The sequence below is a fragment of the Protopterus annectens genome, chromosome 7.part0 (genome assembly GCF_019279795.1).
Source record: "Protopterus annectens isolate FY-2018-M chromosome 7.part0, PAN1.0, whole genome shotgun sequence".
NCBI classification, from domain to species: Eukaryota; Metazoa; Chordata; order Ceratodontiformes; family Protopteridae; genus Protopterus; species Protopterus annectens.
The window spans coordinates 1,462,556,266-1,462,572,396 of NC_056739.1; the positions used below are offsets into that span (position 1 = coordinate 1,462,556,266).

The window sequence follows — 16,131 nt, forward strand, 5'->3', positions numbered from 1 at the left end:
CGGTGCAAAACAGGCTTTACACAATCTTTCAGAGATTGCTATTTTTTCAAAGTGAAGTGAATTGAAATTGAGAATTATTACATTTTGGAGTGCAGGGTCTTGCTTCCTTTGAAAAGAATGATTTTGTAAAACTGTTAGAACTACTGTCAATGTGGAGCTTTTCTCCCCGGGCCTCCGCTGAAAATGGATATATATCCAGACGGACTATCCCGGTCAACAAATGTAAAATAAATAAATAAATAATAAAATTGCTCATATTGCCCATGAGCCTGAGTTCTTATTTTACAGGCTTCTGAGAACTTGCTAAAGTCATACATTGAGTTATGGAATCTTGAGCAGATGTGCAGGAACTCATGGAATCACCTAAGCTTGCAGCTTTTTATATGCCAGTGGGAGATTTGTTATGTTCTGTTAATGTACAGATCTTCTAGTTTGGTATTTTCTCTCCAGTTTTTTTTCAGGTCAGTAGTCAATTCTATGTTACCGCGATGGTACAGCAGTTAGTGTTGTCACCTCACAGCAAGAGGTTCTCCTGTTCGATTCTCGGCTGGAGCGCCTTCTTTGTGGAGTGTGCATGTCCTCTCCACGGTCGAGTGACGTTAAAGACATGCAGGTAGGTGCGTGCATGAATGGGTGTGCCTTCTTTGAAGGTTGGGCGTCAGGCTGGTAACTCGGCACCGGAAAAATACACTGCCAATCATTAGCAGACCAGAGTTCCACTGTGGCGACCCCTAACCGTGAAAAGCCGAAAGACATTAGTAGTTAGTTCCATGTTACCAGAGTGACAGATGGACCCTTTGCCCCTATGCCAATGGGTCAGTCAGAGGAGAGTGGAACTTTGCTCCTTGGGAGTAGATGGCAGCTTCTGGAATTTTAATTACATTCGGGAGCTGGTATCACATGTATATTATTGGGCAATGTCATATGGTCTGCATGAATCCACTGCAGAGTGAGACGTTGACATGTGTCCATTAGTACTGTAGTGTTTGTTTACTAGAACTCCCTTCAAAGCAGATTGGTGAACTGGATGTGACTCCTTGTGTATGTAGTTATTATTTTTGTTGAGGTTTTCTGCGTCACAATTGTTGCTTAAAGCTCGTCTGAATCAATCTCTAACATGAATCAGATATTTTTTAATGACTTTCTGTAAGTTTTTTTTTTTTGTGTGAAAAATATTAATGTATTTGCTAAGGTGCAACTGTATATTACTGTATGTTACTGAGCAGCCTGCAGCATTACTGTGCAGAGCAACATGTAGCTGACATTAAATTACACCTGAATAAGTCGAGCAGGTTTGCATTAAAGGCATATGCATAGATTATAACACTGTTCTTGACCATTGAATACTCTTAAAAACACAAGTTGCCTGTTCAGAAAAACATCTACATAATATAAGTTTAGGATCAACTCTGGGTCATTTCACAGCTACAGCTATATGTTTTAGAGGATGGATGCATCAAGCAATGTAACATCTCTGATGTCTGTGATGATCCATTGTTAGCAGTGAATGGAAGATTTACATGTTTATAATGTAAACGCACTTTATTTCTGGAGGCCATACTGTAATTAAGTATTTCAGGCAGGTCAGGGAGGCTAAAAGTGGAGAAAATGCAAAGGAGTTTCTCTATAAAGATAACAAAGAACCCCTGCATTAAAACTTGCACACTGACACTTTTAAAATGGCCTGATGCCGAGAGAGAGAGAGAACTAGGTCAACAAAAATAAAGAATCCAGTGATCTCAAATAGAATATAAAAAGAATGCTTGGGAGGAGATGTCCATATTACCATTAATCATAAAAAGTCACCCACATATGGGAACTCCAGCATCTCCAATCCATCTTCACCATATACTAGGAGAGTATGCATCAGGGCAAACCAAAATTCCAAAATAAGATTGCCAAGAGCCCAAATATTTAAAGCTGTCCCTTCAACTAAATAACTTTATTTCTAAAAACAAAGTAAATCCCATTCCATGTTCTCCTCCTTCAAAAAAAGTAAATGGGTTGGTTGGGAGGGTGGCCTAATGGTTAAGGTGTTTGCCTTGCAAGTACAAGGTGCAGGGTTTGAGTCTCACAAGGGATAATTGGCTAGGCTTCAAATGGCTCACAAGGGCAGTTAGCTTAGTACTAATCTATGAACCTATGACTCCAGATCATTCCTTTTATCATTTTATTAGGAGATTTGCTGGTACAGTGGGAGATATTGAAAAGGGAGAATATTGTTGTTTCATGCATTCCAGGTACTAAAGTTATTGATACAACAAGCGAGAAAAAATGCCTGGATACACACAATATATGTACATGTCATTGTTTAGTTTGAGCTCAAGAATGGTAAACATTGATCATTTACTGAAATGCATTACTGGATGTAACAAAGACATAGGTCTCATCTGATATAAATAAGCCTTCAAACTGAGATGCTGCCTTCATTGGGCATGATAATAGGATATAAAAAAATACTTTATAGCAACTGACTGTGATGCTAGTGTATTTTGGGATGGCTTATGTTACTGGACTGTTGGGCTGCACCCGTCATCAATGAAGAAAAAGGCTTTTATTATATTTGCTTATGTATTTGTTATCTGTAAAAATGGAGAGTATTAATCTGTGTGTTTTCAGTTTTAGTTTCATTTTGTATTGTATAGTAGAGTCCACTTTTAAAAATTTGTATTTTTCTCCATAGAAATAGTTGACTTTTGTATTTTGGGATTCAAAACTCATGTGGTGTCCTATTTTTCTATAAAGAAAAAGTCAGCTGACTCAGCTTTTTTATAGTTTAAAACAGCCCAGCATTATGATCTCAGAGAATAGAGAGATTTTGGCTTATTACAAGTCAACCTCGGCTGGAGTGTGGGGATTGCCTTCTGTGTGGAGTCTGCATGTCCTCCCCGCGGTTGGGTGGGCATTCGAAAGACATGCGTAAATGGGTGTACCTTCGTTGAAGGTTGAACTTCGAGCCGGCACCTCGGCATTCATGAAAATCTACTGCCAATCATTAGCGGACCGGAGTTCTACTGTGGCGACCCCTAACCGGGAAAAGCCGAAAGACAACAACAAGTCACCCTACCGTTTTTGGTGGGGATAAAAATTAAGTTTCAGTGGGACTTTTTGAGCTGCCAGATGAAACAGTAAGCAAGCTTTCCCATTAGGTGACTGGTGCCTAAAGCTTCCAAAATCAAAAGTGAAACAAATTGTAGATGGGATTTTGGACCCAGGTGCATGGTTAAGTACTTGATTGAGAAGACAGTTTTTTTTTCAGTTACACAAGTTTTTTTTAATTTAAATACTAATCTGTCCACATTATCTTGAGGTGCCACTGTCAACCAACCTGTAGGATAGCATATATTTTTGTTATACACTTTTGTCTGCATGTGTGAGAGAGAGTACTTTTTTAATGTTTAACAGTGTGTATGTATACATATATATAGATATATATGTGTGTGTGTGTGTGTGTGTGTGTGTGTGTAAGAGAGAGTGCTTGCTTGCATGTGGAAGGGGGGGGTTGCAATGAGTTGTACTTTTTCTCTCATTCCTTTGCTCACAGAGTAAAAGCTGAAGTGCGTCAGTAAAGTGGCTGTAGTTGTTGGCCGTGTGTGTGTGTGTGTAGGGGATTGCAGTGGGTTGCACTCTTTTCCAAAAACAGTGAGTTAAAAGATATTACTGTGGACATTATTTAGATACTCATTTGATCACAGACATACAAAGTCAGTAAAGTGGCTGTAATTGATGGGCATATCTTTGTGTGTTTACTGTTAGTAATCATGTGTTATTTGATTGACACTTTATTATTTGACTCCAAAACATCTAAAAACCTTGGGAAGATGCAGCTGAAAACATTGACATTTCCAAGGTCACAAAATATGAAAATGTTTTGCACCTGTGAAATGTGTGTGTGTGTATTACATGCATGCAGACAACTATTGCCTGCATTTGCTGATGTCCTTCAAGGATGCATCTGCAGTCCTAACATATGGGTTGTCCTGCCTCGGGCAGCCCTTGATCGGCGGATTCCAAAGTCTGGGTCTGGCCTCGGCTGATGTCGCACTTCACCCGACGTCATAGCTGCTGTGAATTGGGTATAAAGGCATCAGCCGACGCCATTTTCCCCAGTCTTTCTTGCCGCGCGGTACCCGAAGCAGAAGCTGTTCGCAAGTGCCGGTCGGTCAGATCCAGAGATTACTACTACCGAAGACTTCAAAAAAGCTAAGTACCACGTTGGGGACTCTTTCTTGCCTCAGCCAATGTCAGAAAAAGTAAATAATTGTTTAACTTGTAGGAAACAAATACCTCATAAGGATTTCCACTCTTACTGCCTTCCTTGCTTAGGCCCAGACCACGACGTATCAGCTTGTCTAGCCTGTGCTTCCTTCAACCGACGGACACTTAGACGTCGGTCGGAGTTTGCGGAGGAGTTTTTTGGTCCTGCTTTTGCTTACAAAATGCCGTCGGAGACTCCGACTTCTCAACTAGCTAAAAAGCGTAAGGAAAAGGACCGACACTCGCGGTCCGTGGTTTCGGCCGAGACCACTGTTAAGCCTACCGCGAGTGTCTCGGTTTCGGCTGAAACCGAGTCCTCGGTTCTTCCTTCGGCCGAAAGCATACCTCCGACAGCCGAGGCCTCACACAGCATGGCTGAATCTGCTACTGAGATTTCTCCTGCTGCAGCAGGCACCCAGGATTTATCAGATACTATTCCTTTAGACATATCTACTCCTGCACGTGGAGCTGCTAGGCCCCCTGCATCTATGTACATCAAGGCTTTTTCCAGGGCTAAAGCAGCTAAAACTTCTAAGGACTTGCCTGCTAAAGCCCCACACAGGCCTACTTCTAGTTCCCAAATGCTTAGCCTGGCTGAGGATCTCATTTCCTTGATCAGGGGATCCCAACCTCACCCAGACAGGGCCTCTCAACCCCCTCCAGACAAAAGGCCCAGAGCAGAGCCCCCCGATCCAGTATCCACTGACTACTCCTCGGATGAGTCAGAAAATTTAAATCCTCCAGAAGGCCCTTATTCTCCATATGAGGATTTTGATGCAGAAGACTCCATTCCTTCTGCCTCTCCTCCTGAGGAATTTTCTTTTGGGGAAACCTTGCATGCTATGAGAGAGCATTTTCAATGGCAGGGTCAGGATTACTCAGATTCAAGGAAAAGGCTTAGGACCTTTTTACATTTACCACAGCATAGGCCTTTAGCCATTCCTCCAGTTCTAACAGTTGTGGATGATGCATTTAATGATGCTTGTACTGCTCCTGACTCACTTCCCCCGGCCCCTGCCAAACCCGACAGATATTACAGGGTCCCGGACACACACTTTCACTTGTATAAGGCTCCTATTGCAGATCCTGAAACTATTTCTCAGGGCCCCAAAGCTGTAGCAGCTGCCTCTGCCAAAAACCCCCTCCCCTCTGAAAGAGAATCTAGAGCATTAGAGAGATGGGGTAAAAAAGTGTACACTTCTGCTACTCTTTCGGCTAGGGCCTTAAACTGCCAATTCCACATGATCCAGTATCAGGAATTCTTGTTAGACCAGCTAAATAAAAAACTGTCCTCTCCTGAACCTATAGACCGTAAGTCCCTTCAGGATTTGGTACATAACACTCAGCAGGTCAGTAATCATTCTTTAAAATGCGGCTATGATGCACTGGAGGCTTCCTTTAGGTCAGCCATGACTGGAACCGTGATCAGAAGGCATGCATGGTTAAAAGAGCAAACCTTACCAGACCATGTCAAGTCAAGGCTCTTAGATGCTCCCATGGAGAAACAAAGTTTATTTGGTTCCCCTGCACAGCAAGTGCTAAAGAAGGTGGAAGAAAAAGCAAAATCTGTTCAAACAGTCAAGGATTTCTTACAGGTCCAACCTCCGAGGTTTAGCGAAATTGGCCTCTGAACTTGGTCCTTTCCAGACACCTCCAGAGCACAGAGGCGAAATAGGCGCCCAAGAGGCAGAGGTCAATCCAGAGGGGCCTACAGGGGATGTCAGTGGCAGCCTAACAACCAGAGAAGTACTGCCACAGATCCAACTACTTCCACTTCGACAGGACAGACACAATGACTTGGCTCTGATACCACCTACCAGGGAACAGTTGGAAGCACCCTTAGGCGGAAAGCTAGCCTTATTTTCCGAAAACTGGTATTACATTACAGGAGACAAATGGATTTTACAGACAACAGACAAAGGCTACAGGTTTCACTTCCACACTCTACCAAAAAAGAGAGGAATGCCAAACCTACCACCAAACCAAAAAATAAACGCTCTAGGACAAATCAACCACTTACTAAGAATGAGAGCTATAGAAAAGGTACCACCAATGGAACAAGGGCAAGGATTTTACTCCAGACTTTTCCTGGTACCAAGAAAAGAAAACCAATGGAGGCCTATTCTCAACCTGTCCGCTCTGAACACTTTTCTCATTGTTCCAAAATTCAAAATGCTGACCCTACAGCAACTTCTTCCCATGCTGGGCAAGGAGTCTTGGCTGGTGACTAGATCTCAAGGAGGCATACCTGCACGTCCCTATATGACCACATTGCAGCAGATACCTCAGATTTCTTGCAGGATCAGAGCATTATCAATTCTCAGCATTGCCCTTTGGCTTATCTACTGCGCCCAGAGTATTCACGAAATGCCTGGCATCAGTAATTGCTCATTGCAGGCTTCAGGGAATTCAGATTTATCCATACCTGGACGACTGCCTGATACAAGCGGACAACAAGACCAAATTAACACAAGATTTGGAAAAGGTTATACAACTGCTACAAGCCCTGGGATACACAGTCAACAGGAAAAAGTCAAGACTGTTACCATTCCAGAGGATAACATTCTTGGGTGCAGAACTGGACACTTCAAATCAGATGGCATTTCTCACAGCAGAAAAACAAAAGCAACTACCACTCTATTTCAGGGCATTGACAACACAAAACCAGCTTACAGCAAGGAAAGTCCTACAAGCCCTGGGTTACATGGCATCCTGCATAATATTGGTTCCACATGCCAGGCTGCATATGAGGAAGTTGCAATGGTACCTAAGGAATATATGGTCTCAACACAAACACAGCCTAGAAGTTCAGATTCCAATAATCCAATGCCTGAAGCAAGAATTCCTGTGGTGGGCTCAGGCCTGTCTGTTGAACAGAGGACTGCCCTTCCACAAACCGCACCCAAGCCAGACTATCACCACGGACGCCTCGGACCTTGGCTGGGGGCACACATGGTGGACAACTGTATACAAGGCCTATGGACACAAGACCAGCTGAACCTACACATAAATCAAAAGGAGATGCTGGCAGTGAAACAGGCAATCCAGACATTCAGACCGTTTCTTCAACAGGGTCATTTGCTGATAAGGACGGACAACACCACAGTCATGTGGTATATCAACAAACAAGGAGGCACACACTCATATCCTCTATGCCGGATGGCAATGGACCTGTGGAATGTAGCCCTGACCCTCAACATTCAACTCCAGGCCAAATTTGTGCCAGGAAAAGAAAATATTCTAGCAGACACCTTAAGCAGAACTACCACGGATGCCCACGAATGGATGCTGCATCCAGACATCTTCAAATCCATTGCAAAGAAGTGGGGACTACCAGAAATAGACCTGTTCGCATCCCCACACAACCACCAATTGAGGAAATTCTGCACAAGGACATCCCACCCACTATCTTGGAAAGTGGACTCCCTTTCCTTCAGTTGGGAAAACCTGACAGCATATGCATTCCCACCCCTTCCTTTGATGCACAAAGTGCTACTAAAGATCAAAGAAGATCGCCCAAGGATCATCCTGATGGCTCCAGACTGGCCGAGGCAGCATTGGTACCCGTTACTGAGGAGTATGGCTCGGACACACGCATGGCCCCTACCTCTAGTTCCTTTACTGCTAACACAGAACAACTTCAAGATCCTACATCCAAACTTGAAAACACTACAGCTGGCTGCCTGGAATATTTTATAAGACAAAATAACCCATAATTATCACAGAGGGTTAAGGACATTATACTGGAGGCTCGCAGACCCTCCACAAGGAAGGCTTACTCAGCCAAATGGAAAAGATACCTCATTTGGAGTGCAGCAAAAGGAGAAAGTGTATCATTACCAAGCATAGCTAACATCCTGGAATACTTAGCAGACCTTTTCCACAATGACCTGTCTTACTCCTCCATTAAGATTCATGCATCAGCAATTTCAGCAAAATACAACATGGATCCTCCAGTCTTCTCTCATCCTCTGCTCAGGCAGTTTCTGAGAGGAATTAAAAATGTAAAGCCTCCAAGGAAGCCACCTTTGCCTACATGGGACCTCAACTTTGTCCTGGAAAAGTTAACACTTCCTCCTTTCGAGCCAGCAGCAACAGCAGAGCTACAGTTCTTATCTTGGAAAACTGCTTTCCTGCTTGCAATCACTTCAGCAATAAGGGTTTCTGAATTACAGGCATTAATGGCAGTACAGCCCTTTCTTATCTTCCATCAGGATAGAGTATCCTTGAGAACCAACCCTACTTTTATGCCAAAGGTGGTCTCCAGGGTATCATTGAACCAAGCAATACACCTACCAACATTCTTCCCCAACCCACAGAACAGAGGGGAAAGACTACTACATACCTTGGATGTGCACAGGCAATTGCGCTACTATCTGGACAGAACCAAGAACAATAGAAAAACTGACCAGCTTCTGGTAGCATATGCAACAGGAATGGAAGGAAAAGCAATTTCAAAACAGACAATCTCAAAATGGATAGGAAATTGCATTAGATTTTGTTACTCTTTTCATGGAAAGACAACTCCAGAAAACATCAGGCCTCACTCCACAAGAGCTACAGCCACTACTACAGCTTTCTTCACGAGGAGTGGCTACCAAAGACATTCTAGAGGCTGCTACTTGGAGCTCCGTGCATACATTTGCCAAGCATTATAATCTACCTTTATACTCCAGATCCGAGCAGGTTTTGCAACCGCTGTTTTGCAAGGGATCTTAACTACACCATAATCTTTTTTGTGCCTCCTCCCCCAGTTTGGCTATGGTATTCTACCCATATGTTAGGACTGCAGATGCATCCTTGAAGGACATAGTACAGTTTGTACCTACCATAAATGTAGATGTCCAGAGGTATGCATCTGCAGTCAGGACCACCCTCCTTCCCCTCTGAGGTACTCCTAGGGTATTTGCCCATCTTGTAGCTAGCTGGGGGAATCTATTATGGTGTATTTGTTTGTATATATGTAAATACATGTTATTTTTGTTTGCTCTCTACTGTTTGGAATCATTTGCATTTATCCAAATTTAGCCTTCCTAGAGGGCACCTGGCATCTGGGGCAAGAAACACTGAGGAAAATGGCGTCGGCTGATGCCTTTATACCCAATTCACAGCAGCTATGACGTCGGGTGAAGTGCAACATCAGCTGAGGCCAGACCCAGACTTTGGAATCCGGCCGACCGAAGGGCTGCCCGAGGCAGGACAAACCCATATGTTAGGACTGCAGATGCATACCTCTCGGACATCTACATTTATGGTAGGTACAAAACTGTACTTTTTCTGTTAGTTCACTTTTTTTTTTTCATTATCCCAGTACTCATAATTATGGATCTTGGAATTAAAATAGAGAGCCCAGGTGGTTTACATAAGCAGTTTGTCTATCAGCATCTACTGTTTAGTGTATTTAAGAGCAGGATAAAATCTAAGCTAGATGTTTGCATAACAAAATTTGCTCAAAAACATGAAATAAGATACACTGTCACATCAAGTTCAGGAATACTTTCCAGTCTTCTGGTAGTGCTTCACAATCAACTAGCCTCACTTTCTTTGTTAACAGATGTGTTACGTTTGTGTTCTTTCTTTAGAAAAGTATTGGATTGAAATTCTGTATTCACTTTTTATCTCTGGAGGCAATCGGCAAACTAAAGAGGACTGTGAATGTTTATTGTTGGAGTCTGAAACATTAGGTTGTATCAGATATAGTACAAAGTCATCTGTTGTAATGTCTGTACTGAAAAATATTTTCATTTAAGTTGATGTAGGTCTGAATATCTCTTTCTAATTCTTTAGCATGACTATATTAAAATGTAATGCAACTTTCTCTTATTGAAGCTGAAAACAGTTTCCATCGGAAGAGCATTATACTAAAAAGTTGTCTGTTTATTGGTTTCAAAGACTGATGAAGGGAAGTTTGTGTCCAACTTTCAAAGCTATATCTGATCCAGTTTTGCTCAAGTCTTTTTTCCTAGACTTAATTTGTATTCAGTTGTAACCAATTTGGATTTTTTTATAACTCAGATGAAACAAGGGATGGCTTAACAATCTACTTTTGGGACAATTTCCCATATGATATACAACAAAGACTGACCCAAAATAATTTAAAAACAAATTAAATACCTACATAACAGAAAGTCGAACAAATTGCTCTGGCTTTCATTTGTTTAGGAGTTGTTTGATATATCTGACACAGAGCCCATCTGGTCTAAACATTAACTTCCAGACCAAGCCCTTTTAAAGTGTCTATTTTTAATAGTGCTTCTTTGTTGAAATTTAAGATAAAAATAGGCTGATAAAATGCTTACATTATAAGAGTTAGTAATTTGAAAGATGTTGAGAAAGTCATGAAGAGACCAGAACAGATCTTTAGATATACACCATGTACAGGGAGATTAAAAACAGTCTAGAAAATTTGATTTATTGGCACAACTAATAGAATACATAATCTGAAATTAAATGAAATAGAACAGTTACATAAAATCTTAGCATATTAAAACATGTTGGATAACACTGAATACATACACAGTTTAATTCCACTCTTGATGAGTTTTTAGCTTTCTGTGTTACTGTTCTTTCCACATAGAAACGGGAGATCTGGTCCTCAAATTTGATTATCTACTCAGATTAGATTATTAAGCATTTGGCAAATAAGTCTGAAATGAGTTATTTGCCAACATCTGAATATGCATGATGATATTTCTAATTGCCACCAGTGTAAGCATCCTTGAGGTTTCAGTTGTTCAAAAATTTACAATAGAGTGCTGCCATTTATTAGTGGAAGCCCTGAACTTGTAATGAGATTTTTAAAGATCTACTGTTACAGTAAGTTCTTTTATATTATTTTTTGTCACTGAAAGTACTTAATTGTTGCAAGGCCATTTTAAATAGTGTATGCTTTGCTTCTTATCATATGGTTGACTCAGATGATTAAAAATGTAATAATAGTGGTTATATTCATTAATTGCATCTGGTATATGCTTCTTTTTCATATTAATTAGAATTGTTGCATATTTTGTTATTGTTGCAGAAAGGACCTCCATCAGGAGTGGACAAGGTAAAAAAAGGTGGATCTTACATGTGCCATAAGGTAAGACCAACATCAAGGAAAGTCTGGATGTTTAGGGTACGTTTTAAATGTATTTAAGTACATTGAAATTATTTTATAAAATCCCTTTATTTGTTCGACATATATACTGAATACAGTATCACATAAATTCTCTGATTTACTATGTGGAAAGCAGTACCTATATTTTAAAAGTAAATGTATGTAAAAGATCTCTAGATTGGGAACCATTTGAAATGTCATGATTCCAGTTGCTGAGTATCAAGATCTGTAGACAGAAAGACTGAAAATCCAGACAATATGATATGAGATTGCCATTCTCAGAATATGCCCTTTTCTATGAGGTATGGTATCTAATGAGTTCGTATGTAAAAGTTCAAGGGGTGTGGGAGGCTTGTCCCCTAGCAAAAAAAAAAAAAAAGTTTAAATGAGTAGAAAAGTGTTTGATATTTCCTCGTCTTTTTTTCAATGTTTTGGAACTTGTCTGTCCGTGTCCTGACATGTCATTGTGGATCCATCTAGATTGTGGTACATTTAGCTGTACAGTTACTACACAACAGCTTCTAAGACTTGTTTAGTATTTCTTACTTTTAGAACTATTGTTAATGGAAGCATTTCATAGAAATTTAAAATACAAATATTGCTGCATTAAGCAACTTTTTTCTGCAAAAACTTGTACAAATGAGTTATATTTTATTCAGAAATATCTCTCATATTCATTCACAGAAAAGAAAGTACAATCTATTTTACAGAGGTAAATGCAAATAAATCTAAAACAGAAGATAAACGCAGAGCACTACAAGTGCAAATATTTTATCAACACAAATGAGTTGTACTTTGTTTATAGGTACCTTTTACTTTCTCAGTACGAGTGCAAAGTGAGAAGTAAAAGTTACCATTTTTAGTCTTTACAAGCAAATTTTTTACATGGCAGGCAACAAGTTCTTTCATACAGCTACGTATGCGTGAGGATTAATGTCTCTTGTGACTTATATATTAACCGCTCTTCAGCTCAATATTAAACCACTCTTCAGCTCAATGTTAAGTCACTTCTCACCTCTAGGATACGTATCTTCAAATAGTAACACTTCGCCAGATAAAAGCGCTAGCCTATCTTTTCATTTGTGTTAATAAAGTCATAGCGACTGACTGAGATACTGTTTGTCAAGTGTATTCTTCTAGTGGATTAAGTCTTATTCCATATGGTGAAGTAAGTGGAACCCAAACTTATCTGGCAAAGTGTTACTATTTGAAGATACGTATCCTAGAGGTGAGAAGTGACTTAACATTGAGCTGAAGAGTGGTTTAATATTGAGCTGAAGAGCGGTTAATATATAAGTCACAAGAGACATTAATCCTCACGCATACGTAGCTGTATGAAAGAACTTGTTGCCTGCCTTAGCGCACTCCTGACTATTGTTTTTGGCTGTTTATACTACGTTTACTTAGGGAGTGGACCTAGCAGTGTGGTAGCTACATTTTTATTCAAATTTTTTACATGTTGCAGTGGCTTTCTTCTTTCTACTGGTCATTCATTCCCCACTACCCTAGCTACTGTAGTCTTGCCCTGTGTAATTTTCACCATGTGTATCGTTTTCTATTTTAATGGCACTGGTTGCTGATGCAGAAATAGGAGTGGCAATAACAGACTAGACAACCAGGAGTTATCACAAGAAATGCACTTTTTATTACTTCTTAATATCGCTAGTATGTGTGTGTAGGACATTGGTAGAAAAATGTATACTTCTATGCGCTGACTTAAGGTAGCTTGTATTTCACCAGTACTGTACTGAGGTTGGGGGAGTGCCAACATTTCTCCATACAAACTAATAATCTGAAGTAGGAGAATTCATTTGTCAGCAACCTGTGGGTATAGATCCGATATCGGATCCGAACCGGCATGGTTTATCCAGCTATGGATCTGAGCTCCTAGCTCCTCCCCTCACCCATAATGCCCTGCTCTCCCTACATGACCTCAGATCTAGTTTGCCTCGCATGGTGAAGGCTGGGTCGTCAGAACTCCAAAGCTTAGTTTTAGTATTTTTATAAAAAGGGTTTTAAAACTTTAAAAACTTTTTAGTTGTGTGAAAGTTATAGGTTTCCCTTCTATTTATACCTTTTTTGGTTAATTTAATATAGTTTTTACCCTCCCCTCGCTGGTTCATAGTTGGGGTGTGTGTGTTTTTTTTTTTTTTTGGGGCCTTTGTGTGAGTGTTTTAGTTTATTTTTTGTTACTATTTTTAAAAAAAAAAAAAAAATAGTGATGTCTGAGGCCCCAAAGGCTATTTTTTCAAAGTGCTCCGAGTGTGGCCATAAGCTTTCCCCTGCTGATGGCCACACTCGGTCGATGCCTTGGGGTTGAACACCTCACTTCTGGGTGTTCAATCTGTGCAGGGTTCAACACCAGGGCATTGAAGGAGCAGAGGTCGAAGCTGGTCTTGGCGGGACTTTTGCCCCCAGACTCGGCTTGCCCCGCCCAGTGGTCACTGCCCGGCAGTCCCTGCCTTGCTCCCCTCCTCCACTCAGGATTCAAACTCCCGCCAAAGGGTCGGAGGAGAGGAAGCCAGGAAAAGGACCGGAGAGAAAAGCACCACAAGGCGGGCGAGACCTCCGTTTCGGCCCCGCCCCTAAGCGGCTTCTCCTCCGGCCTCTCTGGCTGCTGGCTCTCCCCTCCTTGGCTCCGGTCCCCGTGCTTTTCACCGGAGCCTGAGGATGAGGAGACCCGACCTCCTTCGAGGCTATCGAGGCAGAACTCAAGGCCTACCTCAATAGCCTCGTCGAGGTCTACTTACAGCCTCTTCGATGCTGATCTGGACTGGATGATCACGAAGGTTCATCCAGGCCCAGATGCAGATGGGAGTGCTCCTGCCTCCCCTCTGGGGGGGAGCTCGACCCCCTTTTTTAAGCCCATTGCTTCTTCTCCGACCCACTACCCGGGTTCGGAGCGCCCGGAGCTGGGCAGCCTCGGAGCCGTGGGTGGGTCGGTGCCGACAGTACTGGGTATGTCGGATCCAACCCTGCCCTCGAGTCTGTCAGATCCGACCTCTTGGAGCCTTGGCCCGAGCTTTGGATCCGAGGGACTCAGTGTGCCTTCGGCGCCGTCCTTGTCGGAGCACACTGGTCCCTCGGATCCGAGGGGCTCGGCGCCAGCTCCGATCCGCTCATCAGATCCGAGGGGGAGCCGACTTTCAGATCCTATTGTCGAGGCTGGCTCTCCCTCGGCTTTTCATGTTGTGGAGAGGGCTCTGTTGAGGGCATCCGGACCCCCGGCCCTTGCTTCGGCTCCGTCCCGCACTCCATCTGCTCTGGGCCAGGCTTCCATCACCCGGCCACTGGGACAGCCCGCTTCACTGCCCCAAGCAGTTCCTGTGGTTCTGGACATTGCTGGTGAGGGCTCCTCGGACAGTCCCCCCGAGGAAGCACCTCGCAAGCATTTGTAAGAGGAGGTACATCGACTCCCGAGTCTTTGACCGAAGACACTGACTTGGAGGAAGGGGCGGCTCCCAAGATCACCCCCTGAGGATGTCTCCTTCGGAGACATCATGGAAATGTTACGGATTAGAGGTGGGTGGTCTGCCCCAAAGTCTTCCTCGGACGAGTCAGTGTTCTTGGAGGCATTTGAAGCGGGCCCGTCTACCTCTTGGGTGTCCCCTCCTGCCAACCCCCTGGTGGACCTTATTACCACCAGGGCGTGAAGGGACCCGGACACCGTGGAGCCAGTCCCTAAGAGGCCCGACAGGATCCTTAGCCCCCCTGCTGATCGTGCCCACTGGAGGAAGGGACCCCCGGTAGATGCCATGTTGGCAGCAGCCACTAAGAAGGAACTCGCCCAGGAGAGTCCCTCAGTCCATCCCCCGAGCAAGGAGTCTCAGATGATGGACCATTTGAGGAAGCGAATCTTTAGTTCAGCGACCTTCTCAGTGAGGGCGCTCAACTATTTGGCACACGTCATTAGGATGCAGCGCGATCTTATCAAGGAATACGCTGCATCCCCCCCTGAGTCCATATCGGAGGAGGACAAACTTATGCACTCCACCCGTATGGCCACTCTTCATTCTGTGACTAACACCTCTATGCGGTTACTTTCCCACGCTACCGAGGGAGCCGCTAGAGCTCCGGGAGTGGGCCTAGTCACAAGATGGCAGGCCTGGCTCCGCTACTGCGATTTTACGGAGCCCTTCAAGGTGTCATTCACGAACGCCCCCTTTAATGGTTCTACCCTTTTTGGCAAGATGGTTTGCGATACCTTGGTACAGAGCGAGAAGGACGGGAAGACACTGTCTGCCGTCGGAGTCTGCTTCTCTGTGCCCCAGAGGTCCTACTCCAGGAACCAAAATGGCCAGAAGAAGATGTGGTTTCGGAAGTCGCAGCATTCCCAACCCGCTCCGGACAACCAGTCCTTCCGCGGCAGAGGAGGACAGGGAGGACGCCGCCCTAGGGGCAGAGGGGCTCCCAGGAATTTTGGGCCCAGGGAACCTTTCTCTGAACGGCCCACGCAGCAGCCCTGAGGGGTTGCCCGACTGCTCCACTCTGGAGGCAGTCGGGGGACGTTTCTCGGAGCACCTAGCGGCATGGGAGTCCATTACATCGGACCGCTGGGTACTCGGATTATATCCAGAGGTTACAAGATCCCTTTCTTCATGTCCCAAAGTTAAAAAATCCTCCCGATGTTCCACCCGACCAGAGGAGGCCGCTTCAGCAGAAATTGGCCATCTGCTGAGAAAAAGAGCCATCCAGCCCGTCCCCGCAGACCAGATCAGATCAGGGTTCTACTCCAGGTTCTTTTTAGTGCCAAAAAGGCGGGGACCTAAGACCCA

The 16,131-nt window shown here is 43.4% G+C and overlaps 1 protein-coding gene across 1 annotated transcript in view; it reads left to right on the forward strand.

The window, feature by feature from the left end:
- SUMF1 (sulfatase modifying factor 1) overlaps window positions 1-12,203 on the forward strand; it is a 1,255,299-nt gene extending 1,243,096 nt beyond the window's left edge. Inside the window, exons 8-9 of the mRNA XM_044076406.1 lie at window positions 11,279-11,338; window positions 12,162-12,203. Coding sequence (XP_043932341.1) covers window positions 11,279-11,338; window positions 12,162-12,203 — 102 coding nt within the window. The remainder of the gene's footprint in view (window positions 1-11,278; window positions 11,339-12,161) is intronic.
- Window positions 12,204-16,131: the final 3,928 nt, after the last annotated feature.